At 38.5% G+C, this 27,792-nt stretch overlaps 1 protein-coding gene across 1 annotated transcript; it reads right to left on the minus strand.

The window, feature by feature from the left end:
• Nucleotides 1–4,251: 4,251 nt before the first annotated feature.
• Nucleotides 4,252–23,949, minus strand: zmp:0000001301 (uncharacterized). Its single transcript, XM_059357670.1, has 18 exons — nt 23,888–23,949; nt 22,480–22,552; nt 22,296–22,338; nt 21,859–21,937; nt 19,820–19,908; nt 19,557–19,703; nt 16,740–16,791; nt 15,890–15,990; nt 14,359–14,444; nt 13,606–13,687; nt 13,441–13,526; nt 13,269–13,356; nt 10,420–10,468; nt 10,179–10,269; nt 8,631–8,731; nt 8,242–8,326; nt 5,708–5,812; nt 4,252–4,439 (listed from the first exon to the last, which is right to left on the minus strand). The coding sequence occupies exons 1-18, from the start codon at nt 23,947–23,949 to the stop codon at nt 4,335–4,337; spliced, it is 1,524 nt and encodes a 507-aa protein (XP_059213653.1). The 3' UTR covers nt 4,252–4,334.
• Between the last annotated feature and the right edge of the window lie 3,843 nt (nt 23,950–27,792).

Raw genomic sequence — 27,792 nt, forward strand, 5'->3', positions numbered from 1 at the left:
ACTAATAATATTGATTATCCCAAATACACCTTTCCTTCAAATATATTTGTATATCACTATACATGACATCACAGAACAGTGGTTAAAAGTTCTTTATAAATAATAATTTCAGTGTTTCTCAACATTACAGAAGCATTTTTTAAAAATTGCTTACCTGAAAAGGTGAAGACAAACAACTGAATGCTGAAGGTCAATGAAGAACTGGATACTCAAGTCTCTTAGGTGATGTAGTGTTTATCTAGAACAGGATGACAACTGTGAGCATTGCAGCAATGTAACAATAATGTGTTATTAATGTTTTAAATAACTGAATTAATGAAAAATCAGTATGAAGCTGAATATAATAATTTGGATGAAATACACATATAGCACCTCTAGAAACATAGCAAAAATGTCAGCATATGTGCCCCTCTGCATCCTTTATAGATAATATAAATTTTAACTTTCTTCATACATTTTTTACGTGTTTTATACATTTTTATAGCACCCATGGTCCTCAGGGGTCAAAAAGGACCTCATGACATTAGACTGGTTTTAGGAAATGTAGAAAAAAATATTACCAACTTTTTTTTCACCTTTTAAGGTAACTCATGACCAAAAAAAAATATATTTCATTTTCATTTTTTTCAATATTATTGGTCAATTTTATTCAAATATACAAATATCAAAACATAAGTTTCACTAAAAGTTGACATGACCTACTCTGTGCATTCCAATCAAGAATTATTTTTTTCCACTATTACTATTGAAAAAAGTATCCATGTTTTTTTTTTTACTTTTTTCTCTCTTGAAATGGAGGCCTAATTTTGAATATTTGACTAAAATTGACCAATAATAAAGAAAAAATTATGAAAATTATATATCAATCAATCAATTCCTGGGGTATGAGTTGCCTTAAATGATAAAATAATTAAAAAAAAAAAAAGTTGGTAATTTTTTTTTTTCTACGTGTCCTAAAAACAGTCTTGTGTCATGGGATCCTTTTTGACCCCTGAGGACCATGGGTATATAGTCGACGGGAGGACCACACAAGGGTTAAAAAAAAAAATAATGCATAATTTATGAAAGTAGTTTATGTTAATAACAGTCTTTGACAAACACTCACCAGTAAATAAATGGTCAAGCTGTAAATCTGTGAGGTGAAAAACAGGATTAAAGCTTGCTAAGAAGATGAATATGAATGGATAGGTTGATAATTCTATTGACACCACAGCTCGGTAACACCATGGTAATAGTTAGATAATAATCTGATAATAGTGGCGAATACTTTCAAAAGCTTTCAGTGTAATAGTACCCAAATGCACCCTATACTAAATTTAAGCCATTAATGGCTATGTCTCTGGTATTACAAATACACCTTATTACATAATAACCTCTATTATCAAAATAGTACTGCAGTATTAATATCAGAAGAAAACAGGATTAAAGCCTACAACAAAAATGCTTCACAGCACCACTTGAGGACACACACACACACACAGAGTACATTAATATTAGTCATAGGAACACATACTTCAGGTACCAGTTGACATGACAAATTGGAAAAAAGAAATGGTAATAGTTTTGGTAATAGTCTGCTAACAGTAGTGAGTAACATTGACACTGACACAATGTAAATTTTAAATGGTGAAGTAAACTACCAGTTCATCATTACAGTACATTTTTACAGCCCTGACTCCATGGTTAAATGTATATCCCCATGATTATCTTTTCTTTTTAACCTCTCATTACCAAGTGACATGAGTTTCAGTTTAATATTATCCAAATACACTGAATGTTCAAATTTAGCCATTGATGAGTATGACATTGGTATTACTATTACACCTTATTACATAAGAATACCAAAACATCCTCACAAAAAACAGGACTACATTATCAAGAAGCTACCATCAAAATCCACATACAATTAGCTACAAATCACAGTTAAACAAAAATTAGTCAGGCCAACATTGTACACAAACCCTACATTAAAAATGGCACTTGGACAACATTAATCAGGGAAATAGCATAAGCTAGCAATTTTTAGCATTATTATATCATTATTAGCATAATGACCCCTTCCCAGATAGACACAAGACAAAACAGCAATCATAAACTGTTGTGGCCTAGATTATCAACCCACAATGCATTATAGGCTGTCTGTCAGTAGCATCAAATCAGTCAAACCATGCAATGCACTCTTAGAATCAATAGTGTTTAATAGTGCTAACACCAGACACATCTCCTGGTATAACAACTGTTAGCATCATGGTAACTGTAACATGAAGTAACTGTGAAGATATTCTGCCTCGACGGACCATTTCTAAATTGCTTTGACATGATGCTAAAGCTAGCTCGCTAGAGAGCGCTAGCTCAGACCTAAGACCAGTAGCCGCGAATAAATTAGCAAAATAAAATGACAAACATCGTCCAAAAAAACCTCAAATAACTTGCAACTACATTTCACAAAATTTTCGACAGTAGTTTAAAAGTTCAAATATGAAAATGCTAACATTATAAGGCACAACTGTAACGGTAGCATGCTAGCGAAATATACAGCAAATAAAATCATGTCTTCTTACCTCAGAGGAAAAGCCAGAAAGGCCGAGTCCCGCCAGCGGACAGGATTTACACCAAGCCAAAACAGATTCGCCCCATAACTGTGCTCCAATCCAGTGATTCCCAGCCGCTGTTCCGCCGCACACAAGTGTGCGAACACTTGTTAAAAATGCTTCACCACGCATGGTATGGTCCAGGTCAGCCTCCTGACAGCAGATAGACTCAGGACACACCGACACCAGGTGCTGCCGACCCGCTCCGCCCCCCAGACGGGCTCCGGCTCCACATCCTCCTCTCTCCGGACCGCCGCTCCAGTCTCTGATCAGAAAGTCTTCCAATGTTCATCAAACAACCGTTGTTGTTCTTTAGATGATGCCGCCGCTACCAGCTGTCAGCAGTAAACTGAAAAGGCACCCACGTGGGCTGGAAAATGACCAATCATAAGAGGCCTAGGGTCAGCCTTGGCCCCGCCCCCAATGTGTCAAATGTCCTCGCTCCGCGCGACTAGAGCTCCACCGCGAGCGAGCACGGGGGAGAATCTGCTTCACTCAGTTGCTGAATATGTGCGCGAAGATCAAACAAGTGCGCGCGGCAGTTGAAATCTGCGCGCGTGACACGAAATAAATGCGCATGCAAATGTGTTATCGCTCGCACGACTTTTGACTCAAATATGACGCCATAAAGTAACAGCATTTTTTAACCGTTTTATTACCAGTGATGAAGCGTAGAGTTGTAGTCGTGAACGTCATGAAACAACCGTTGTTGTTCTTTAGATGATGCCGCCGCTCCCAGCTGTCAGCAGTAAACTGAAAAGGCACCCACGTGGAGGGCTGGAAAATGACCAATCATAAGAGGCCCGGGGTCAGCCTTGGCCCCGCCCCCACTGTGTCAAAAGCATAGACGTAGTCACCTAGTCACTTGCTGAATATGTGCGTAGATCAAACAAGTGCGCGCGGCAGTTGAAATCTGCCTGCGTGACACGAAATAAATGCGCGTGCAGATGTGTTGTCGCTTGCGCGACTTTTGACCATAGTTTTTGACTCAAACATGACGCCATATTTCTTGTTTCTAAATGGGTTTGCCGTGACACGGAGCAGAGACCTTACAGTCCAGCGGTGCATGCTGTCTCTCTGAAGCAGAGGATGGCGGTCGTCGGCTTGATTGCTCTGCTCTGATTGGTCAACTCCACCTGGCCACCTGGTTGCTCCTCCAAGACAGACATTCTAACTTAACGGACATGGTGTTTTTAAAAAAACCACGAGACCTTATAACTTGACCATACATTGTCCAATCTGCCTCAAACTTGTCATGCATGATGATGGTTCATCACTGACCAGTTCTACATAACAATATTTAATAAATTCGCGCCCTTTTTGATTAGCCACGCCCCCTTTCATAACTAATAAACTGCCCTAGAAACTTGTATAAGGTATCAGATTACTCGGCATAGAGTTCCTGTTTAATTGGTGGTTGATTACCCCGCCCCTTTTCATTAGCCACGCCCCATTTTACTAACTAATGAACCGTTTGTCCTAGAAACTTGTATGAGGTGTCTGTGAACAGAGTCCCTGTTTAACTGCTGATTTAATCAACGAGAATCAAGGGCCAGAGGCAAGCACACAATCAAAATTTCTTTAGAAATTTTGTAGTTGTTTATTATTTTACATCCAAATAAATAAGTTAATGAGTCAAATAGGGCTTTAGCAATATGTTTTTATTGAAGGAAAGTTTAATACACAAAGAGTCATTCAGGATGAATGCCAGGGTCCAAAGGATCTATCTATCTATCTATCTATCTACATTCCTTTGAACTGTTGCATGATGGACAGAAGATGTTCGTTGCGTTTCTGGATGCTGTTCTGCTCCTCCTTCAGCCGCTCCTGCTCCTGCACCACCTCCTCCTGAGGACCCAGCAGACAGACAGACAGACAGACAGACATACAGAGTGAAGAAGAAGAAGCACTTGTGTATTGATTATCTTGGTGAATTTTACAGTTTTTCTCAGTGACTTTGGTGCATTTCTCACATCACTATTCACATTTGCACAACAGTTAATGCATTTCTCAAAACAATTAGTACAAACTGCAAAACCTAGTTGATAACCTGCAGAAGTGTGTCACTGTCTCAAAATGGATCATAGCTCATTCCTCAAAAGCAAGTATTCATGTCAATGAAAGTGTCATCAAGATGAAAAGTCCTGACACCATGTTTATGAACAAGATGTCTCTGTCATGTTTTCATTATGACAGTTTACTCTGGATATGTTTTCAATGCTAAAAAGTCAGATATTGGTGACGCTACCTGAAAATACTCCAGACAGACTATATACTATTTACACAGCCATTTGAAAACTACAGTAAAGTTACACATTACTGTATTTAGTGAGGTAACTGAGTAAAACACACTGAATATGTATGTTTCACATTTTTACTTCATATGCTCTTTGCAATTCTAATTTGTTTACAGCATTGTGCAAAAGGAAAAAAACAGCCTTATTTACAACAAACATGGCGTCCATTTGGGTCGAGCTGTGACAGTCCAGTGTCCAGGTTCAACTAATGCTTCACACAGCCTTCTCATCAGTGAAAGCTGAGCCTCACCTCAGAGAAATTATTCAATTTAGGAGAAATTTTCAGTAAAAAATAAAGATTTAAAAAATGTATAAAATTTGCTTGACAGTTTTTGACAACTATTTCAACATTTTTGTATGTAATGACTCAAGCAATGAAATGAGGACTATTAGTTGAATAGTTAATTTGACTGACATGACATAAACAATGATAATGTTATAAAACAGCAGAAAGTTGTATGAAAGCACTTGATGACTGTCCAAAATCATTTGTAACGTGTTGTTAGGAATGAGAAACTGCTACTATGAGGAGCACAAATGACTAAATGTTGTGGAGGTTGAACTAACTGTTGTGCAAATGTTAATAGTGATGTGAGAAATGCACCAAAGCCACTGAGAAAAACGGTATTTCCAATGAACAGACAAAACTGATTATGTCTTTCTGAAGGCCTTCAACAGAGCAGATGACTGTATTTTTAGCAGTGCAGGTTGCAGGTGCAAGTAATGTTCCTGAGGACCTTTGTGTACAGTTCAGCCACCAGACAGAAAAGTCAATTTCCTGTTGTGCAGGAAATGGAAAAAAAGTTAGTGTTTACTGACTCTGAGTCTGCAGAGCTCCCTCCTCTCTCGGTCATTCTCCTCTGCTCTTGCTCGGAGCCATGCCTCATTTTGAGATCGATGTCTTTCGAGCATCTCCTGCAGCTCCTGACACACACACACACACACACACACACACACACACACACACACACACAAGATGCAAGCAAAGCAAGATGTAGGTGATTAGGTTATTATCAGACATACTGTAATGTTGACTGGTTACATGGTGACCTGCAGATTGAGTTTCTGGCCAGCTGTGAAATCATACATGAGTAACTCCTGTTTGGTTAAGTTCAATCATGTTATGATTTGGTGGGCGTGTTAGTGGTTGTTTATGCACCATTCATGTTCCAGGTTTTTTGTTTTGGTCTCTTTCTTCGGGTTATGTCTTATTCATGTTCTTGGTTTCACCACATACCCTGGAATGTGGATAAGTAGTGTTAATTGCCACACACCTGTGATTGCCAAATTCACCTGGGCCGCCACACAAAGGCTGCGTTCAGACTGCAGGCGAAACTGATTCAAATCAGATTCCTACTCAAATCTGATTTTTAGGGCTGACTGTCCACACTGTTTTTAGCAAGTGTCCAAATCGGATATGGCTCTGTTCAGACTGGGCCACATTATTGACTAATCTGACAGGTTGCTGTAGTAATATACGTCATATAATTGCGACAACAACAACAACAACAAACATGGTGGATATTGGCCTTATCACTGTCCAGTAGAGGTGCAGAACATCTCAGACGCACCAGGGGAGAAACCGGGCGGATGGACGCCCCCATCGGGCCCGCATGAGTAGGGCGCGGCTGCCGGTGGACACCTCGTCTCCACGTTGCCCGCGATACGCGTGCCGCGTAGAGTGACATCACGGACAGTCAAAACCGATCTGAGTGTTTGGAGGTTCAGACTGAGACGCATCTATCCAAATGCGATTTGAAACTACCTCCCGAAGGTGGTTTTGATTGTCTGCAAAAATCGGATTTCATGTGATTTGTGACTGTTCGGACTTCAAAAGATCCATCCAGTTCCAATCTGGATGGGCTAAAAATTGGATTTTGGCTGGCAGTCTGAACGAGGCCAAAGAGCAGGTCAGGTAGAGCAGAGAAACAAAGAGCAGAAAAGCAAGAGAGCAGCAAAGCTCAATGCAGTTTGGTTGGTGAACCTGTTGCCATTTACTGCTTGGAGGAAAGTTTCACGGTGCTCGGCGATAGAATAAAATTTTGTACCAGCTGAACTCTCAATATCTCATTGATGCCGAGGGCTGTTATAGACATCATTCAAGGATACAGAAAACATCGTCTCCTCCAGACTGAGCGGCTCCCAATAATAGCCGATACTGAGCAGTACCTCGGTAACTGTTTAGCTCTTCTTTTAGAGAGGCCCTCAGGCCATCTGAAGGCCCCTCACAACCAACTTGTGCACATGTCCCAGACTACCAATTATAAAAACTAGAAGTTTACATTTGTATCCTAGCTGAGAGATAATCTGCTTCAGCTGCTGATATTTCAGCACTTTGGTTAGGAAGGCCTCTTCAAGGCTGTATTCAAAGGTACAGCCGACCTCCAGAATGAACAACACACACACACACACACACACACACACACAGGCGCTGAGAGCCCTGTAACAGTGAATTCCCTTGCAAGGTTATAACAGTTTTGAATTTTTCATTAGTTTTAGTTTTATTTTTGTTGTGAATTTTTGTTTTCAAATTCATTTAGTTTTAATGAATTTTTAAGAGTGATAGTTTTAGTTTAGTATTTATTTTAAATGCTTTAGTTTTAGTTTAGTTTTTATTAGTTGAATTTTTTTGTAATGGGTGTATTTGTTGGGTAGGAGATTAAAAGAGGTCACAGTAAATTTTGCCTTTATTTCCTTTGTCTGATCCATCTTCATTGTGTATGAAAAAAGTTGACAAGGACGAAAAAGGACATTTTCACTATAAGTTAGTTTTAGTTAGTTTTGTAACCACACAATACAGTTTCAGTTATTTATCATTTTTTTAAAAACTCATTTTAATTTATATTTCAGTTAATGAAAATGTTTTTTCAATTTTAGTTTTCGTTATTTCGTTTTGTTTTCATTCACTGTAATAACCTTGTTCCCTAGCCCCTTACCCTAACCCCTTAACCTAACCTTCACCATCACAACTAAATGCCCAAAACTAACCCTAACATAAACCTAATATAACCAGCACCCTAAAATAAAGTCTTAAATCTCCAAAAAGCCTTTAAAGAAGTGTGGACCGGCCAAAATGTCCTCACTTTGCAAAAATGTCCTCACTATGTTGGTTAAAAACAGGTCTTCACTTTGTAGGAAGTACAAGTACACACACACACGCACACACACACACGCACACGCACACACACACACACACACACACACACACACACACACACAGACCATCTGTGACATGCTGACTCTGCTTACATGCACAGAAGCATTTTGCTAAGCTAACATGAGGTAAACTAAGCTGGCATTAGCATCTTAGAATGGATTAAATGAGATATATTAGTATTGTGTGAGTGATGAACCTGTTGCTGTTGTTGTCTGCAGGATTCATGCGCATCTTTATCTCTTTGCAGAGCAGCAGCAGCTTGAGACAACTCTGACTTCTCTCTGGAAAAAAAGAAACTCAGCCGTTAGGAAAACACGACAGGTTTTATAGTTATACGGATATCCAGAGAGTTAATCAGTCAATCAAATGATCTCGTGTGACCAGACGGCAACCTTCCCAAAAAATGAAGCCAGAGCAGAAGTGGCAAAAACTGCATTTCCTCGAATGACCACTTGAGACTGGCTACAAAAGTCAGACTAAATAGTAAACGAACCAAATGTATCAATTTCACTCTGATTCTATCTAATGAAACATCTTGGGTTGTGAAAGTAACATTAAACAACTTAAACAAACATGAACATGTACCGATCCAGTTTGTGGAACTCCTGGTCCAGCAGAGTGAAGGCTGTCTGGATCATTTTCATGGCCTGATCTCGAACTGCACTGAAGTCTCTGTGGACAAACGCCTGCAGGAGGAAACATCAAACTGCCTGTGTTAATGTTAGAGTGAGGAGAAAGTATAGGCATACCTGTCAAGTTTTGGATTTGAAAATAAGGGAAATTTTCCTGCACCCGCCGCACCCACCTTAACCAAGCTCCAGTATCTCTTACATCTTAGGACAGGTGTACAAGAAAGCTAAAATCACCACTTGTCAACCACTTATAAACTACAGTTGGCTTTATGCAGAGCTGCACTACTTCCTGAACTTCAGCCAGCTGCTTTGTTTCCTGTCTGCCATTATTGGACAAACTGATTAATCCAGGTGTGCCTGACCTCAGTTGTCCCGACAACAATAATCAGACACACCTGGATTAATCAGTTTGTCAGAACTCTATGGATGACGGTGACTACATCCATTATTTATTTAAAATATATTTTTTGGGCATTTTATAGCTTTATTGATAGAGATGTTCAGAGTGAAAGGGGAAGAGCTCTGAGCCGGATTCGAACCTGGGTCACCCGCTCACTATGTATATGTGCTCCACCAGGTGTACCATTGCACCTTATTTGTTTCACGGCACCAACATTTTTATACTGCATATTCATATTTATTCTGCACTGGAATTCTACTCCTTAATACATACTCCTTCTTTAGACACTTTATTTTTTATTCTATTTTATATTTTATTGCTTGAAGTATGCCTAGGTTGTTCTTTTTATCTAATTTTTATCTAATTGTGTTGTTCTCTATCTATCTATCTATCTATCTATCTATCTATCTATCTATCTATCTATCTATCTATCTATCTATCTATTTTTTTACTCCGCCCGGGCCTGGTTAAAAAACGGGAGATTTATAGGAAAATACTAATACGGGAGGACGGTGGGAAAGAAGGGTAAAATGGGATACTTGACAGGTATGAGTATAGGCAGTGTATCAACCAGGACTACTGCTACAACTACATCTGATACTAGTGCTGTAACTACTACTGCTAATAATGTGAGACACCTCTAACTCTCAAACAGCTGCCAACCTTAACTATGAACCAACATGGTCTCACAGAAATCCGTGTAATAGCCACGGATTCGCTTAACTTAAAATCCGTGGAATAGCCACGGAATCACTCAAATTTCCGTGAAACTGACACAGATTTTACTGCAATGTAAGTTAATGACATGTCATATCTCGTGGCTATTCCAACATACAAAGTGATTATGTACATTCACTGAGTGAAGATTTAGAAAATAAAACACATATTTCTCGCTAGAAATGGGATCAAAATCCATTTTTTTGCAGAAACTAAGTCAAAATATTAATTTTTTCACTAAAAATGAGAGAACTGTCCGCCATGTTTTTGAGACCAGGTTCCTATGAACCTACAACAAGCACATGTCCTTGAAGAAATGTAACATGCAACACCTGTGACAAAGTATGGAAAGTGAAATACCAGTGACGTGTGCAATGTCATCACCTGAGCATTAGCTGCTGTGTTCCTGGACTGGTTGAATGGAGCAGACTCACTCAGCTCATAGCGAACATTAGGAACCTTTGTGGGAGTGAAGCTGTTAACGGTCAAAACCACAATGAAACCAAAGTGTCAAAACTGAGATATGAGACTCAAACAGAGCGTGACAAGAAGCTAAAACTGTAGACACACACTGCTCACACACAATAATGAAACTGAAACACAAGTGTGCTCAGCAGCTGCTGACCTGTGGCTGACTCCCTGAAGACCAAACTCTGAGAGAATCTCCTTCATCACTGTGGAGAAACAATCGTCACTCAGTCTTTTGTTTCCAGTTTTATATCACAGACTGTATAAAATAAGTAGACATAGCCGCCATGACGTCACCCATTGGTCTGTGAACGACCAATCTGAAGGATCTAACAGATGAGTCCTGAGAGCAACAGCCACATGCTGAACAAGACTTTTTTTTTGGCAACCAGAATGTTAAAATTAACTTTGATTCAGTGAAAACACCTTGAAAGGTTTAGAGTTCAAATACAAAATCACTGATTAGACTCAAAAGTGTAGAAACGAGTCAGTCAACACAGCCACACTCTACAAAATACCCTGCTTCATCATCTATTTTTACTCTAAATGGGACCATAACTTATAAAATGAGCATCACTCTGTATTAAAGAACACTTGAAACTAAAGACTGAGACCATAAACTAATTAGGAACATTTTAACTGAGGTAATAAATCGAGTAAGAGTCATTTTCTGATTTAAATCGGTACAATCCAGGTGGCAACCTCCGGGTCTGGGCAGGGAGGCAAACCAGGAAGTGCCTTCAGCTGCATTCTACCGAAAATTCCAGCAGGGGGCGCTGACGGCTGCTGCAGAAGTTTTTCTGTCCATTAATTTCGATACACAAAGAGAAAACTTATTATTATTATTACCTCAGAATTTTTTTATAGGACACTATGGTCTCAATCGCTGATAGAAATCCAAGTCAATTTTATGTTAATAGTGTAAAGAATGGCCCCATTTAGAAGAAAATTGAAAATAAAGAATTGTATGATTTGGGGCGTGGCTACCTTTGATTGACAGGTCACTGACAAGGCGAGCCGTCATCAGGAGAGAAGCAGAGCAATGCGTATCCATGACAACTTAATGACAGTTTATTTGAACGTTTCGTTCAGTAAAAATGTCTTGTTCAGCGTTTGGTTGGACTAACAGACAGTCGCTGCTCAGTTTTCTGAGGTCAGTAACATACATTTTGGTTTTGTTTTTTGCTAGCCAAAACGAACATCCCAGTTAATGCTCCAGTTAATGCTAACATAAATTAGCAGCAGCTTCTCTCAGTCAGGTTGAGGTGTAGAGAGGCTATAGTTAGTGATCAGACCCCTCTCCTCCTCCACAGTCCAGATATGGTCTGCTCCCCGTATCAGAAACAAGATGGCGACGCAAGATGCCGACGAGTGTAACGCTGAACTCGATGCTTCCAACGGGCCACAAACCAATGGGTGATGTCACGGTCATTACGTCCATTATTTATATACAGTCCATGGTACAATCTGACTTTTTTTTTCAGGCAGTGGAGTCACCCCCTACAGTTCATTAGAAAGAATGCAGGTTGAAGCTTCATTTCATTTTTCAAACCTGGAGGCTGTGCCCACTTCTTTCATACAGTTCTTCTTTTAGCCATTATATGCAATTTTTAAATAAAGGCCAAATTCTTTGTGCAGTATCTTACACTGTAAAGAATTTATTGTGATTTTTACAGTAACTTTTTGGCAGCAATTAACAATTTATTTACAGTACTGTTTTTTATACTGTAAAATAATAAACAATTAAACACTGTGATTTTAGTTTTATTTACAATTCTGGTTTCTTTACTGTAAAATAAAAAAAAATTAAACACTGATTTTTTAGCTGTGTTTACTGTACTGATTTGTTTACTGTAAGAATAAAAAAAACAGTTAAACATTGTGATTTTTATTGGTACTGTATATGGCAATACGGCACAGTAAACAATGCTGTTAATTTGATAATAATTTGAAATAACTAGTTGAAATAATTTGAAATAACTAGTCATTGCAAGTAATTACTCTATACACTAAAACAAATAATATTAATACATTTACTGTTTTACAATTGATTTCCATATTGTGTTTTGAATGAAAAACTTTACTTTAAGTTAATTATTTAAACAGCATTTAGATAGGACTGATTCTGATCAAAATTATGATAAAAATGGAAAATATAGACGTCTACTTTACTTTTCATAGTACTACACTGTCTATTGTGTTTTTTCTACAGTAATGTTTTAACTACTATAATTTTCCACAGTAATGCTTTGGCTACTCCAATTTTGTCATAAGGAGACATTTTTATTGTAAAATATACAACAATATACTGTAAAAATCAAACAAAGTGATGAACTGTGAATAATACAGTAACTGACTGTAGGTTTCACAGCGATTATTTACAGTGTAGGAAAAAATTTTCCATTTCAGCTCCACTGATGGTAAAAATAGCTTAATCATAAGGATGTTATTCACTGTAAAAAAAACGGTGCAACTTTTTCTAATATTACGGTAAAATTATATTAGCACTGTTAATTACCTGTTTAAGACATTTTATTCCATATTTTACCATCAATAATGAAATGTTTTTCTGCCATAAAATTGATCAGAAAATACTTTATACCATTTTACCATTAAATATTACAGTATATTTCTGTTGGAGATATGGTTTTTAGTACATTTAACAGTGAGAAAAAGTATTTTTCCAAAAAATAAATGATAAAATGATGGCTTGTATACAGTATATGTTTGTCTACAAACACGGTGCCAGTGTACTTTACAGTGGAGTAATGTTTTGGTTTTTTTTACATGTAAAAAATACTATTTTGGCTGATATATACATTTACGGTGTTTCATTGTTACTGAAACTGAATTAACCCATTTATCATTTTACGGACTTTTAGTGTCATGGTTTAGCAGTTTTTCACTGTAAATTCTGACATTTTTTACAGTGTACGTTCTGTCCGGTACTTTCAGATTGTTGCTTTAATTAGTAGTATATTAATAAGATAAATGTGAGTAATATACCTGGTTGTCTCTCCGAGGGGTTAATGAGCTTCATCACCTTCAGGTCATTGAACTCCTGCTCCTCATTCTTCCCTCCAAATACATACAGCTGTGAGCCAGACACAGCATATTTCAATATTAAATAAATAATAAATATAATAAACAGATATTATATTATTTTCAGCACACTGACGTGGCTGTGGTGGATGAAGGCGGTGTGTCCGTGGCGTCGGGCCGGAGGAATCCCAACGTACAGAGGAACTTTCCACTTCATCTTAGCTGAAGAGACACGATGTGAAATATTAAGAGAATAATTATATGATCATTATAGTCAGTTAATCTGCAGCGTCTCACTCACAGATACTGAGTTTATGGATTTCGTTGGAAGACGTCACCGTGCCATCCTCATTTTTGCTTTTGCCACCAAACAGATAGATATCCTCCATGAGATGAAACAGAGGAAAGTTACATTCAGTACAATTAAAACGGCAATAAATAATCCATGTATGGATAGAAATATTATTTAACAATAGCTAAATTGTAAAATTATTATTTTATGAACTGAGGTCTTCTTCCTCTTCTCTTCCTTCTCCTCCTCTCTCTCTCTCCACCTCCTCCTCCTCCTACTCTTTCTCTTCCTCTCCTCATCCTCCTCTCTTTCTCTCTCTCTCTCTCTTTCTCTCTCTCTTCTCCTCCTCCTCTCTCTTCTCTTCCTCTCTCTCACTCTCTCTCCTCCTCTCTCTATCTGTCTCTCTCTCTCCTCCTACTCCTCCTCTCTCTCCTCCTCCTCTCTCTCTCCACCTCCTCTCTCTCTCTCTCTCTCTCTCCTCCTCCTCCTCCTCTTCCTCTCCTCCTCCTTCTCTCTCTCTCTATCCCTCCTCCTCCTCTTTCGCTCCTCCTCCTTCTCTCTCTCTACCCCTCATCCTCCTCCTCCTCTCTCTCCTTCTCCTCCTCCTCCTTTCTCTTCTCCTCCTCTCTCTCTCTCTCTCTCATCTTCCTCCTCCTCCTTTCTTTTCTCTTCTCCTCCTCCTCCTCCTCCTCTCTCTCTCTCCTCCTCCTTCTCCTCCTCTTGTGTGTGTGTGTGTGTGTGTGTGTGTGTGCGCGCACGTACTTTATCATGGTGTGCAGTCAGTGTTTGTCCGCTGCAGGCTGCAGGTGATTCTCCCTTCACCTCCCATTTCTGCCACACCAAGTTCTCTAAAAACAGAAGGAACTAAAACTCAGAATCAAATCATGTGTAAGAAATCACAAGTCAGACTGTTTAATGTTAGGGTGTGTAAAAGCTTAAAAAGACTACACTTTGTATGAAAGACCAGGTCCAGGATTGACTATACTAAAGGGAAATCAGTTAATTTATCACCAACTTAACTAGGGCCTCGGGGCAATCGCACCGAGCACTGGTCCCATACAGCAATAGCTGAAGGGACCAGTGCTCGGGGCAAAGCCCTCGGTGTGCTATCACTTTTCTCTACAAAATACAAATTTTGCATTGAAATTAATGGGACGGCCAAAAAAAAATGAGCGAAAAAGAACAATAATTGGAGATTTTTAAACGTCTATTTCTCCGGCATAATTTCACCTAGAGATTCCATTTAAACTTTAAACAGTAGACACAAGTCTTGTGTATCGGTGTATTAATCCACGTTTCGATAGGTCATATAGTTTTTTATCAATCCCTGTTCAATGACCATGATCATTTTTGGAGAAATTCAGAGATTATAATGGGTGTGTATTGCACGCAATGTTCGTGTCAAAGTGTGTGACATCATCGCCAGAGTGTCGAGGGAGAGAAAAAATTGTCAAAAAAATAAATTCGAATATGTAGACGTTCAGGAAGAACTCAGGGCGCCCAAAGTGAAGTCGGATCAATGATAGGTATTATGGTTTTGCCAAAAATGCTTTCTGTTCGAGGCCAGAAATTCCAGTCTGTCCACCTCTGGCTGTTGTCACTCTTCCGGAACATTCAGGTGGCAGTTGATTCTGTTGATTGCTCTGCTCTGATTGCCTTTGATCTTTGATGTGATCACAGTTACAGATACACACACACACACACATGCGCGTAAGCGCGCACACTCCTCACACCAGCATATACATGCTTCAAACACACACGCGCACACACACACACACACACACACACACACAAACACAGGTAACTTTATGTGATTTTAGTTACACACACAAACACACACACACACACACACACACACACACAGGTAACTTTTTCTACACACACACACACACACAAATGCGCACGTAAGCGCGCACACTCCTCCAGATACACGTTGCACACACACACACACACACACACACACACACACACACACATTTTGAGGTTAAAGGACATAGTTTGAAATCTCTGAAGAATCTCATCATAGTGTACACACACTGGCAGTAGCCCCCGTGGCCCTTTCAGAATTTCCCCATAGGAAATTTTCTAGTTATTATTATAGTTCTGCTTTTAAGATATAAATACTGTACATTTTCAACACACAGATAGAGTGTAGACTTATTCCCAATCAAAAGCATTTATGCTTCAGTCAAAATAAACTTACAACTGGCAGATTAGACGCTACTTAAACTTAAACTCGATAATCCCTTAAAGGATTTTTATATATTTCTATATTATCTGAATCTGTGTTTACCTGTGTTGAAAACATGAAAGTCTTTACAGAATTCTCCAGCTGCGTCATGACCTCCAAACATGAACACCTGATCTCCGACCAGAGCAAAGCTCTGATCACTCCTACACACACACACACACACACACACACAATGACACAATTGCTAAAATTACTGTCAGTGTGGAGTTTTTATGTTCAATATCTTTGCAATAAATTATTTTCATCGTTCCAGGTTTTCCTCAATTAGTTTGTTTTTGATCATCATACATCCAAATTGTATGTTTTCCTGTATTCATTTTTTAATAAAATCCGTTTTTGTGTCACTACCCTTCTAAAGCACAACATGGGTCAAAAATGTCCGGTATCCATTTTTTTAGCTCAGTAGCTTGCTAAGCTAACTACTTAGCTAACGTCTTGGCTATTATTAAGTAGCTTGCTAAGCTAACTTCTTAGCTAACTTCTTGGCTAAGTATTAAGTAGCTTGCTAAGCTAACTACTTAGCCAACTTCTTGGCTAAGAAGTTAGCTTAGCAAGCTACTTAGCCAAGTAGTTAGCTATGTAATAATACAAAAACTTTTTTCTTCATAAAGTATGAGAGGCAAAATGGAAATAATGATCTGTTGTTATCAAAACAAGATATTTAAAGGATACTTAGAATAGTCAATCATAAAATAAGTTGATTTCAAAAGATAGAGCTTTTGAAACTCAGAAACTCACAGCAAGCATTAAATAACATGGGAAATGAATGCGGGTCATTTTTGACCCATGTTGTGCATTAGAAGGGGGGTCAATATGTTGTGCATCAAAGGGTTAATGAGATTCAACATTCCTGTAATAACTCCTTCCACTGTGAAACTAATAAGTGTCTTACAGGGCAGGAGGCAGCGACCCGCTAGTTTTTACCGGCGTCCAGGTGAGAGACGCTGAAACAGAGAAAGCACAGAAACTAAATGGCATACTCAAATTTGTTACAGGCTGAATTGTTTAGCAGCCTGATCTCACAAAATTATGTGATATGACCACAACTTCTTAACACCAAATTCTACTCCAATTAAACATGTTCCCTGGTTTAACAATGTCACTGAATGAACAAATGACTGACTTTCACTCATTAGAACAGGTTTTGTGTCCCATGTGAAAACAAAAGTAAACGACTTTTACGCAACTTACATTTTTTACCTACCTTCAATGGCTCACGTCACCATTGCAACAACTTCACTTCAGGCATTTGTTAGAATATTCTGTTATTCTGTCTCCGTGGATGGGGGTCGCTATCTGTTGACATACGTCACTATCTATGCATGCGTAATTTGCTAACTGTGTATGTAACCTCTCTCTGTGCATTTATAGATTAATCATGCAAGATGCTTTGCTACAATGCTCATGTGCTAATATTGTTTTTAAACTATGATTAAACTAAATACATTTACTCTAAATACATTTACTCCATCTGCTTAAACTTCCTCTGCCCTACTTAGAGTAAGATTCTATTATCATAAATATATATATATATTTTATGTGGATATTGTTTGTTGCAAAATCTGTGTCTCCAATAATATCTCTGCAAGTCATTTTAAGGCAGGAGTTTGTGATTTGAAAGTTTGTTCCAAGTCAAGTCACTGACATGGTGTGTTGAGCGGAAAGATAACTGTCTTCTCTGCTTGACGTGTCGACAAATTGAATAAACAAATGAAATCACAGGATCGAGAGGAGGCACCTTCTGGAGAGATCAACCTACATTCTTAGAAAACTTGTGTCAGGCTATAAAAAGGGTTCAGGGAAATTAGACTGCGTCCAGCCTTCATGAACTCACCAGCCTTTGTGTAATCAGGGATGTGTAGATTCAACCCAGGGACTCTGTAACTGCACGTTTCTTGATGTATTGTAATAAAATGTTTTACATGTAAAAAAAAAAGTTAAACTGAGAATTGGGATGTCTCCTGCTCATCATTCCCCATCAACCGATCGGCGCAGAGAAATAGGTGAGGATTTTGTGTTGGAGTCAGATAATTTAATTTTAAAGGGTTCCTCAATGTATTTCTCAACACATTTCTGTATGTTTATATACTGTTCAAACTGTCATTTATAACGCCTTACCAGGAAGTTTTGGGTCCTAAACCAAGATCAGTGGTTTTGTATCCTAGATTCACCGAAACTGCAGCCTTCTTTAGAACCGTATGTGTATGTATAATGACGTGAGCTATTTGTAGACGACTCCGCTGTACTGCAAGCTGCAAAACGCTCATATGGGTCATTTTTGGCCACTGAGTGCAACCAGCACAGAATTCTGTGTTAATAAAGCCCTTTACATACTACTCAAGAACAGAGAAATGTTTTCTTGTTCTCGAGGTGGCGGGAACAAGAAAAAAGTTCTTTCTGGGCAGGACATTTCATAGTTCACGAGAAACTCCACTGCAGAACTCCTGGGAGGTTGTCTCATTCATATTAAAATTTCTGACCAATCAAACAATAGTTGTCGGACACCAAGCAAGAAAGTTTTGCCCAGATGATGTGTCAAGAATAGAGAAATTTGTTCTCTTTCCCAGGGACGTAATTCTGTTCTTGCAGCCCTGGGAGAGAGAACAAATTTGTCTGTTCTTGCGGAATATGTATTTGTCTTTAGTCATGGTAAATGGACCTGCACTTATATATCGATTTTCTAGTTGCTTTGCGACCACTCAAATCGCTTTACACTACAGACTGCGCTCATTCACCGGTTAACACACACACCCTAACACACGTACCCTAAATGGTGCTACCTGCCACCATTGGGAATTCATTCTCACACCGACGAACGCAGCATCGGGAGCAATTTGGGGTTCAGTATCTTGCTCAAGGATACTTGGACATGTAGTCTGCGACAGTCAAGGATCGAACCACCAACCCTCCGATCAGACGACAACCCGCTCTACCAACTGAGCCACAGCCGCCCTTATGGTCATTCCACATAATTTTGTGAGATCAGCTTTCTTTACGACAAGGAGAAGAAAGTCCTTCAATCTTAAAGCTGATGGAGGGTTTGAAATGAAGTTTTATAACTAAGTTCAGGAACAAGGACCACACCGTAAACACACCCAATTTCCGCCACTAATATACTTAAGCACGCCTCATCCATTCCCTTCCTCTTGGTCTACGTTTTTCATATCCCTCCCACCCAAAATGACCCCTTTTATTCCTGTCCTTGTTCTTCCTCCTTGTCAATTTATCCATCATCATCATACTAACTCCCCTCTCTGTTGTTGGTTTCCAGGAACCTGGGGCTATTCCCGTGCCAAGGCTCACCCAGAGGCGGCTCCATTCCCCACACGGACGGGACTCCCCACGTTCCCTAAGCGTCCAACCCTCAGAGCACCACTCTCCGATCCTCAACTACCCCCTGCATCCTTCTCTTCCCTACCCTCTCATCCCCATGACTCCTCTCCCCATCCTATCCCCCATCACTCCCATCATCCCTACGACCCTTCCCCTCCTTCTCCTCTACCCTCATCCTCTCATACATCTCGCATTCCACCCCATCCCTCTACCCTCCTACTCAGTCAGAGAGAGCCCATCTCTACTTCACATTAAACAATTCCAAATTCATACATCTGTTGGTGTGGTACTTGTTAGTGAAATGATGGAAGGTATTCAGGATAGAACATAAAAAAGCAAAAGCATGGTCCTTTAAACAAGATGATGATGTATGGACCTGTGTTGAAGACCATGAGATCGTCAGTTGGATTCCCTCCCAGAATGCCTCCATACACATAGATGTTGTCTCCCACGACGGCAGAGCTGTGTCTCAGCGTTCTGAGCGCCACACCCCCAATTACCAAGCAATCCCAGGTCAGAGACACTGTTAGAGAAAGAAAATAGCATCACATCACATTGCTTGGCTTTACACTACTCATCCTCTTCCTTAAACACTAAAGCAACAACACCAACAAACCAGGCTGGACATCACATCCTCACCGATATCGAAGCTGTGGACTCCAGGGAGACACTCAGTGGCGTCAGGGCTGGACACTCCTCCAAACAGATACAGCTTCCCTTTCACAACACTGAAACAAAAAGCAAGATGAAGCTATACTGTCATCTCGCAAAAGATATTGTATGAACTTTATTAGAAACATAGATCTTACTGTAGCTCTATTTCCAATGGGGCTAATTACTGGACGTCTATATGTACCTCTTTGAGGTCCAAAATAGGTACATTTTTCTCCCCAAACCAAGAGCTGTGCAGGAGCTGAACCTTAGAGGGTACTTTTTAGGAAGTGGGACCACAATGGCTTAAATTGTAGGAGGCAGACTCAGGACACTGTCAGGTTGCAAAAGCAAAGTTTTATTTACAGTGTAATCCAAAAAGTAGTGATGGGACGGAATGTGCCGAGGCTTCGGAGCGTGTGTGGAGAAATCTGGGAAGTCTTTTATGAAACGCGTGAGTGTTGGCGTGATATTTGAACATATAGAGACTGTATCCCAAATCAGACACATCTGCAATGTCGCACTTTCTGGTGTTTTCAAGGTCATTTTGAATAAGATCGCCACCACCAGTGTAGGTATAATTGATTTATACATATTTAACAATCAAAGTGTGAAATTTAGTTTATGTACATGGAGATTTATATGTCTAATTACAATATGACAGAAAAAATGCTGAGAGAAAGCAGTAAGAACACTCGGGTGACGATCTTAAAAGTAGTGATGTGCCAGTGAAGCCTCATGAACCATTTTCATTATTTTCTGAGCCCACTAGATGGCGCTCTCTGTTCAACAAAGAGCTGAAACCACACTCAATTACCATTGCTTCAGCATTTTTCTTTAAACCAATAGCACCATCTAGTGGGCTCAGAAAATAATGACAATGGTTCATGAGGCTTCATTGGCACATCACTACTCAAAAGTACATCTTTATTTTTACTCTACTGTCCGGGTGTGATGATAACGATGATTGATAACATTGTCATTCATTTGGCTTACCCAGAAACATCCAATTTCCCCCGAAAAACCCAGAAGCCCCCATTGTTTTACAGCGAGGAGATTGAAGTGTCCGATTTGGGATACAGTTAGCACACGGCTAATTACCCAGTATTCATTAGCACAATCATTGTCCCATCTTTGGAGAACACTGCAACTATTTTAACGAACATCTCATCTCATGTCCTATTGGATTTATTCAAACATTGACTGAAATCATTCTGACAGGTTTTTTTTTTTTAACATTAATAGACTTTAACCATTAGCCATAAATGAATCAAAAAAGATTAGATGAATGGATGAACCACGCAAAATTAAATTAAACTGTTCTTGGCAGTTATTATTCTCATGCTGACACAGTTGCAGACAGCCAAGAGGCCATCACAAATAGTTGAAATGACAATAAAGGTTTTGACCAGCAGGGGGAGGTCTGAAGCAATTGGATGGAAAGCCTCAAGGCTTCACGAGGCTTCATTTGGCCATCACTAATTTACAGTGCCACCCAAAAAGATAAGAAAAACTTCTGCAGCCACTGTCAGCACCCCCTGCTGGAATTTTTGTTAGATTTTGGAAAATGCTTAGTTTTAGTTAGGGTTTTTTATTAGTTTCAGTGTTAGTTTTAGTTTTTTTGTAATGGGGTATTTGTTGGGTGCAAGATTCAATAGAGTCACAATAAGTGTTGCCTTTATTTCCTTTTATTATCCATCTCAGCCCCAATTTTATATCAACCAAAAAGGTTTACGAATTAAAAAAGTAGACAAAGACTTAGTTAGTTTTAGTTAGTTTTGTAACCACAAAATACAGTTTTAGTTAGTTATTGTTTTGTTTTTTTTAAAACTCTCTTTTTTTATTTCAGTTAACTAAAATGTTTTTTCAATACTAGTTTTTGTTATTTTGTTAGTTTTCGTTAACTATAATAACCTTGCCCTCTACATGTCAATGCAGAATGCCATTGATTAACTGTAATATGATGGAGAAAATGTATTTGTGCTGTTTCCCATTCATCCATGCCAAGCATCAGTGCTGTGGTTTACCAAAGAGTGTGTCCTTCTCTGGCTGAGGGAACTTCTCCGCTCTGAGGAATCTCCTCCCACGTCACATCATCAGGAGAAACTACATACAACAACAAAATCTCTTGTTAATAGTTCATCTCTTCAAGTCTGTAATTCTGCTGAACTACCTGTGATGCACTGTGGAGGACCAAATCTGACTTTTTCTTCCGTAGAATACAATAAAATCAGACAGCTTGTAATGCCCGCGAATTTAATTACGCCCACAAATGTAATAAAAATCTGCACAATAGGCCTACTAATACTGACCGAGGGTGCAAAATCCAGCTGCTGGCTTTATTTGAATAACAGGCTAATGTGACTCGTATAGTTTTCACACCCAAAAAGTTAAATTACCTTGTAGTGTACGTTAGTGAGCATTATCACATTTGTGGGCGTTAAACAGCATTTTTAATTTGTACCTGTTAGCATGAAGAAGTCACTGTAGTAAACAGGGATGTCCTCCTGAAAGAAATGAGAGGAAAAAAAGCAGACTTTTACCATCAAGATTCCATGTGTCAGACAATGTTTTGTGTGTAAATGTGAATCAGTCTGCCGTTAGCTAATTCTACCTGAATTAAAACTGTTTGGAAATGCAAACATCACCTCTTGGTTGATGCTGGAGGCTCCTCCAAACAGAAAGGCCACATTTCCTGCCACAGCTACAGCATGGCCTTGTCTGTGACAGGAGACAGAGACAGTAACGAGGAGTCTGTCCATGTAACAGCAGCCACCACTTCCATTTCCATCTCAACAGCACTCCATGTAAAGCTATGAGGGTCGTAAAGGCAATAATTCATTCTTTTGTCTCACACACATAATTTTACCTCTCACAGAAGCCTGTTTCCTTTAGGGGGGAAAGTGGCCACCAGGAAAGTCTCAGGCCACGCCCTCTCAAACGTCCGCTCACTCTGTGTGTCTCCATTACATAAAGGCCCCCAGAGGGATTTAGAGACTCTGGAGGTGACGTATGGTTTTCAATTGTCGCGATGGAATAAACAAGGGAGACTCAACTGTGGCCGCTGTCACTAACTGTGCACAAAGTCAGCAGCTGATCATAAACAAAGCAGCATGGCTAATTATGCACAGAGTCTCTGCTGATCATAAACATAGTGATTGTGAATTAACAGCATCGCTTACTGTGCACAGAGTGTCTGGTGCTTGTTGTAAACAAACAGAGATCGCTAAGTGAACACCTAGCAGCAGCAGCACATACACACTGTACTGCTACAGAGCTAACTGTTAGCCAGCTCTGTGACTGCAGCTGGGAGTAGTGATGTGCCAGTGAAGCCTCATGAACCATTTTCATTATTTTCTGAGTCCACTATGGCGCTCTCTGTTCAACAAAGAGCTGACAGCACTCTCAATTACCATAGCTTCATCCTTTTTCTTTAAACCAATAGCACCATCTAGTGGACTCAGAAAATAATGAAAATGGTTCATGAGGTTTCATTGGTACATCACTAGCTGGGAGAGACTGCTGCAGGAGGAATGTGCCGCTTCGACTCGTTCTTACTCCTCTTAACGAGCCACCGGCCCCCGCAGCTCTTTAAGAAGAGCCGAAAAGTTGCAAATTATAGCAACAAAGTCGCTAAGTTGGCAAAACTGCTTCGTTGGCTATTACAAATGGCACATGTTGTTGTGGCATCGAGTACTACGTCACATCCTGCTTAGCAATCTATCCAATCAGTAACCAGGCTGTTTTCAGGGGAGAAAAAAAAGACCCTGCTCTTCTACAGGGACAAAAAATTCCTGACAAAAGGGTTCAGGGTATTGCCCGGTAGTGGAAACAGCCCTATACAATAGACTGTATAAAATAAAATAGCCCTATACACATATTATTTGTGAATGTGAGAGGTATTTTTTGTATATGTGAGAGCGAAGAATGAATTATGGCCTCTATGGCCCCTCTTATAAAGCCTTGACATAGTTTATATCATCACATGGCTCCAAACTGAGCTGCAGAGACCACAGATAATTTCCTCTATTATGGTATGAAAACAGTGGGACCCACCTGGGACTCGGGGCTTCACCCCTCACTTCTTTCTCCAGCCAGTGACCACTGGCTAAGGCCATCTTCACATCTGCTGTCTTGTTGTTACAAACACAGCAAATAAATAGGATTATGTCTTGGTGGAGTTATTCAGTGTCTGAATGTTTTCTAGTTACATTTATAAAGCGACGTCATCCGATGAAACCTACCTGTCAGCTTTGTGTCTGTCTTCTTGTATTTTCTGTTGCACTGAACCACGGATGAGTCCTTCAGCTCGGAGTCCTCCTGACAGCAGTCCTCTGCTGCATCTCAGCTTACAGATAAGATACACTTTCCTCTACAGGTTCACTGTTGCCCAGCAACACCCCCAAACACAGTGGCCACCATGTCAGCACTTCACAGGACAGAGGAGAGCACTGAGGAGAGGGAAATGAAGATTGATTGAAAAAACGGATTTGGATAACGTATTCTGATATACAGTGGTGTGACTAAGAACATTCACTCAAGTATTTTATGTAAGTGTCATTTTCAGATGCTCGTCACTCTGCTTAAGTGAGGAGAAGAATTTTAAATTCAATTCTGGGTTATTATAGATTAAACAACCCAGCAGTATATACAATAATGAAAATGAGCTACCTCCCTATAACAGCAACAACATTTAAAGTGATGAAAGCATCAATAATAATAATGATAATAATAATAATAATCCAATAATATAATACATTTTATTCTGAAACTGAAACCATTTTGCAATATCAGTACTTTTACTAATTTATGTGTATATTAATGCTTATGTTCTTTTACTTGTATCATTGTATGTATTATTTATAAACATGTCTATACAAAATGTATAGTATGTACACTGAGTGCTGTGACTGTATAAAAACACTAAATAATCGGGCTATTTTACTTAGATACTATGGGCCAGATGATGTAAATAATAATAATAATAATAATAATAATAATAATAATACCTGTTTATACAAAATTCATTATGTACAGTGTTGTGACTTTCTGTATATACTAAATAATCTGGCTATTTTACTTAGATACTTTGGATCAGATGATGTAAATTATTATTATTATTATTATTATTATTATTATTATTATTATTATTATTATTATTATTATGTGTATTAAGACTGTGCAGACTATTAGACTATTAGGACTGTACCTTTATTTAGGTCACCTTCAGATAAATAATCTTGTAAAGCAGGGTGTGTTTATGTGCAGATGGGGATGTGTTCACACTGTGCTGATATTTGTTGACACTTCCTCATATCTCATTTGTTTATTCAAATATGATAACAGCCTGTTTCTGTCTGTCTGGATTACATTACAAAGTACAAAAAATCTGCTGGATGTCTGCCCTTCCTTTTCCACAGCACTTTGAACGTATTATTATTATTATTATTATTATTATGTAGTCTAATGCAAATATTGAAATGTTTCATGTTTCCATGCTCTGTATCCAGACAGACTCGTGCCTCCTTCTCTATGACCTCAAAAAGATTAAGAAGAAGAAAAAGATGAAGGACATCTTCGTTATAAATATATTTTTTTAATTGCGCTGAGAAATAACAAACTGGAGTGATCCCATAATAATAAATGGTCGTGTGTCTCGTTCTGCGTCTCAGTCTGATTGATGATGTAAGACAGCTCACGTTTTCTAGCCGTCACCACTCTTCTTTTTTTTAATCATGTTTTATTCATACACACACACGAGCACACACAACCGTGACCACAGCCGCCGACACGTGACGTGCCGACTATTAACCTCCGTCTGCCACCGTCACGCCGACTGCTGCATTTTCAAAATAAAATAAAAACACACTTTGACGAATTCTCACAAACACATTTCGCATAAAATGGAGTTTTTTCTTCATAAGGATGTATTGGGTGTTTAAAGAAGCTTCGAAATACATAAAATCAATTCAGTTCGAAAATCTGTTTGCTTTTTGTTTTCTTACCAGGCGCTTTTATTGTAAGGGGTATATTTTATTTCCGGTCTGAAACTAGTTTATGTTCGCACTTTGATATACAGAGGCTCCTGGGATGCTATTGAGATGTCTTTTTTCGTTATTATACCTGCTCTCTTTTATTTGACTTTATTTTTTACAAATTAGTTTTAGAAATCCTGCCCCTGTCTGTCTTCTGTGCTGTTCTGGCCCGACTCAGTCAGGCCTAGAACTAGTCCAGGGCTTTGAAAACCCGGCATGGATTTACCGCATCACAATGTCAGGTGCAGTAGGTGAGACAGGAAGTAGATTGATTTGCTTTCAAAATAAATATATATTTTTTTAATGAAAGAATTAACTTCACATGTGAAGAATGAATGAATAAACTTTTCATTTTACACGTTTGTTTAAATTACTCCCAATTTCCAGTTAATACCCATAAATTCCCATAAATCTCCATAATTCCCATTTTACAATATTTCCAAAATTCCCCAGCTTAACTTCCCATGAAAACATGTCTAGAAATTCACCAACATTTTACCAGGAATTTTCCACCTCTTTGCAAACCTAGACAGTATAATTTGTATATTCTTCATTAACATTAATGCACATATGTTATTTATGTAAATTACTTTTCCATATTACCAGTGGTGGAAGAAGTATTTAGATTTCTTACCTAAGAAAAAGTACTAATGCCACACTGTGAAATTACTCCACTACAAGTAAAAGTCCTGCATTCAAAACCTACTGAAGTAAAAGTACAAAAGTATCAGCATTAAAATGTACTTAAAGTATTAAAAGTAAAAGTACTCGTTATGCAGAATGGACCCACTCAGATTGTTAGTTGTAATGTTATTCTAAAAACATTATAAGTTTATTATTATTGATGCATTGATGTTGTTTAATTTAATAAAGGTAGGGCTCATTTAACTACTTAATATACTGTAATGAGGTTTAATTTAAAAAAAAGAAAGTCTAATCACTTTAAATTGATCATGTTAAATTTCAACCTGAAAAGTAACTCAAGCTGTCAGCTAAATGTAGTGAAGTAAAAAGTACAATATTTGCCTAAAAAATGTATTGGAGTGGAAGTATAAAGTTACATAAAATGAAAATACTCAAGTAAAGCACAAGTACCTCAAAAAGTACAGTACTTGAATAAATGTACTTAGTAATTCGCCACTTCATGCGACATATATGTCAAATAATGTAGTATATAAACATACACATTTGTAAGGGCTCCCAGGGACCAAGGTTATTATAGTTAACGAAAACTAACAAAATAACGAAAACTAGAATTGAAAAAACCTTTTCGTTAACTGAAATAAAAATAAAAACGAGAGTTTTTAAAAAACGATAACTAACTGAAACTGTATTATGGGGTTACAAAACTAACTAAAACTATAGTGAAAATGTCCTTCGTTTTCATCTTCATACATAAACCCTTTTGGTTGATATGATCTAATCTATCTGGTTTTATGACTTCATAAACTTATTGGGGCTGAGATGGATCAGACAAAGGAAATAAAGGAAACATTTATTTACTTATTTAATCTCACACCCAACAAATACCCCATTACAAAAAAGACTCAAACTAATAAAAACTAAACTAAACCTAAGCATTTTCCAAAAAATGAAAACTAATTAAAACTAGCAAACTCACTCTAAAACTCATTAAAACTAACTGAATTTGAAAACAAAAAATCACAACAAAACTAAAACTAAAACCAATGAAAAATCCAAAACTATTATAACCTTGCCAGGGACATACATTACATAAATTTTTTTTTTACTGGATTCCTTGTGAATTTGAAATCATAGATATTGGTTGGAGATTGGATCAATAAGCATATCAACAGGCTTTTATTTTGAAAATAAGCGCAACCCAGACGGGAAACACTATCCTCTTATCATGTTTACTTGACCGTGTGTTAGTGCACTGAGTACCAGGAGAGCTGCGGACTAACG

Source organism: Centropristis striata, chromosome 19 (assembly GCF_030273125.1).
Source record: "Centropristis striata isolate RG_2023a ecotype Rhode Island chromosome 19, C.striata_1.0, whole genome shotgun sequence".
Taxonomy (NCBI): Eukaryota; Metazoa; Chordata; class Actinopteri; order Perciformes; family Serranidae; genus Centropristis; species Centropristis striata.

Bases quoted from the DNA above. Each gene is read 5' to 3' on its own strand.
- zmp:0000001301 (XM_059357670.1), bottom strand. From the start codon at position 23,949: ATGGCCTTAGCCAGTGGTCACTGGCTGGAGAAAGAAGTGAGGGGTGAA. The intron at 19,704-19,819 runs GTGAGGATGTGA...TTTCTCTAACAG, and splicing joins AGTCCACAGCTTCGATATCG to TGTCTCTGACCTGGGATTGC. The intron at 14,445-15,889 runs GTAAACACAGAT...TTCTGTTTTTAG, and splicing joins CTTTCATGTTTTCAACACAG to AGAACTTGGTGTGGCAGAAA.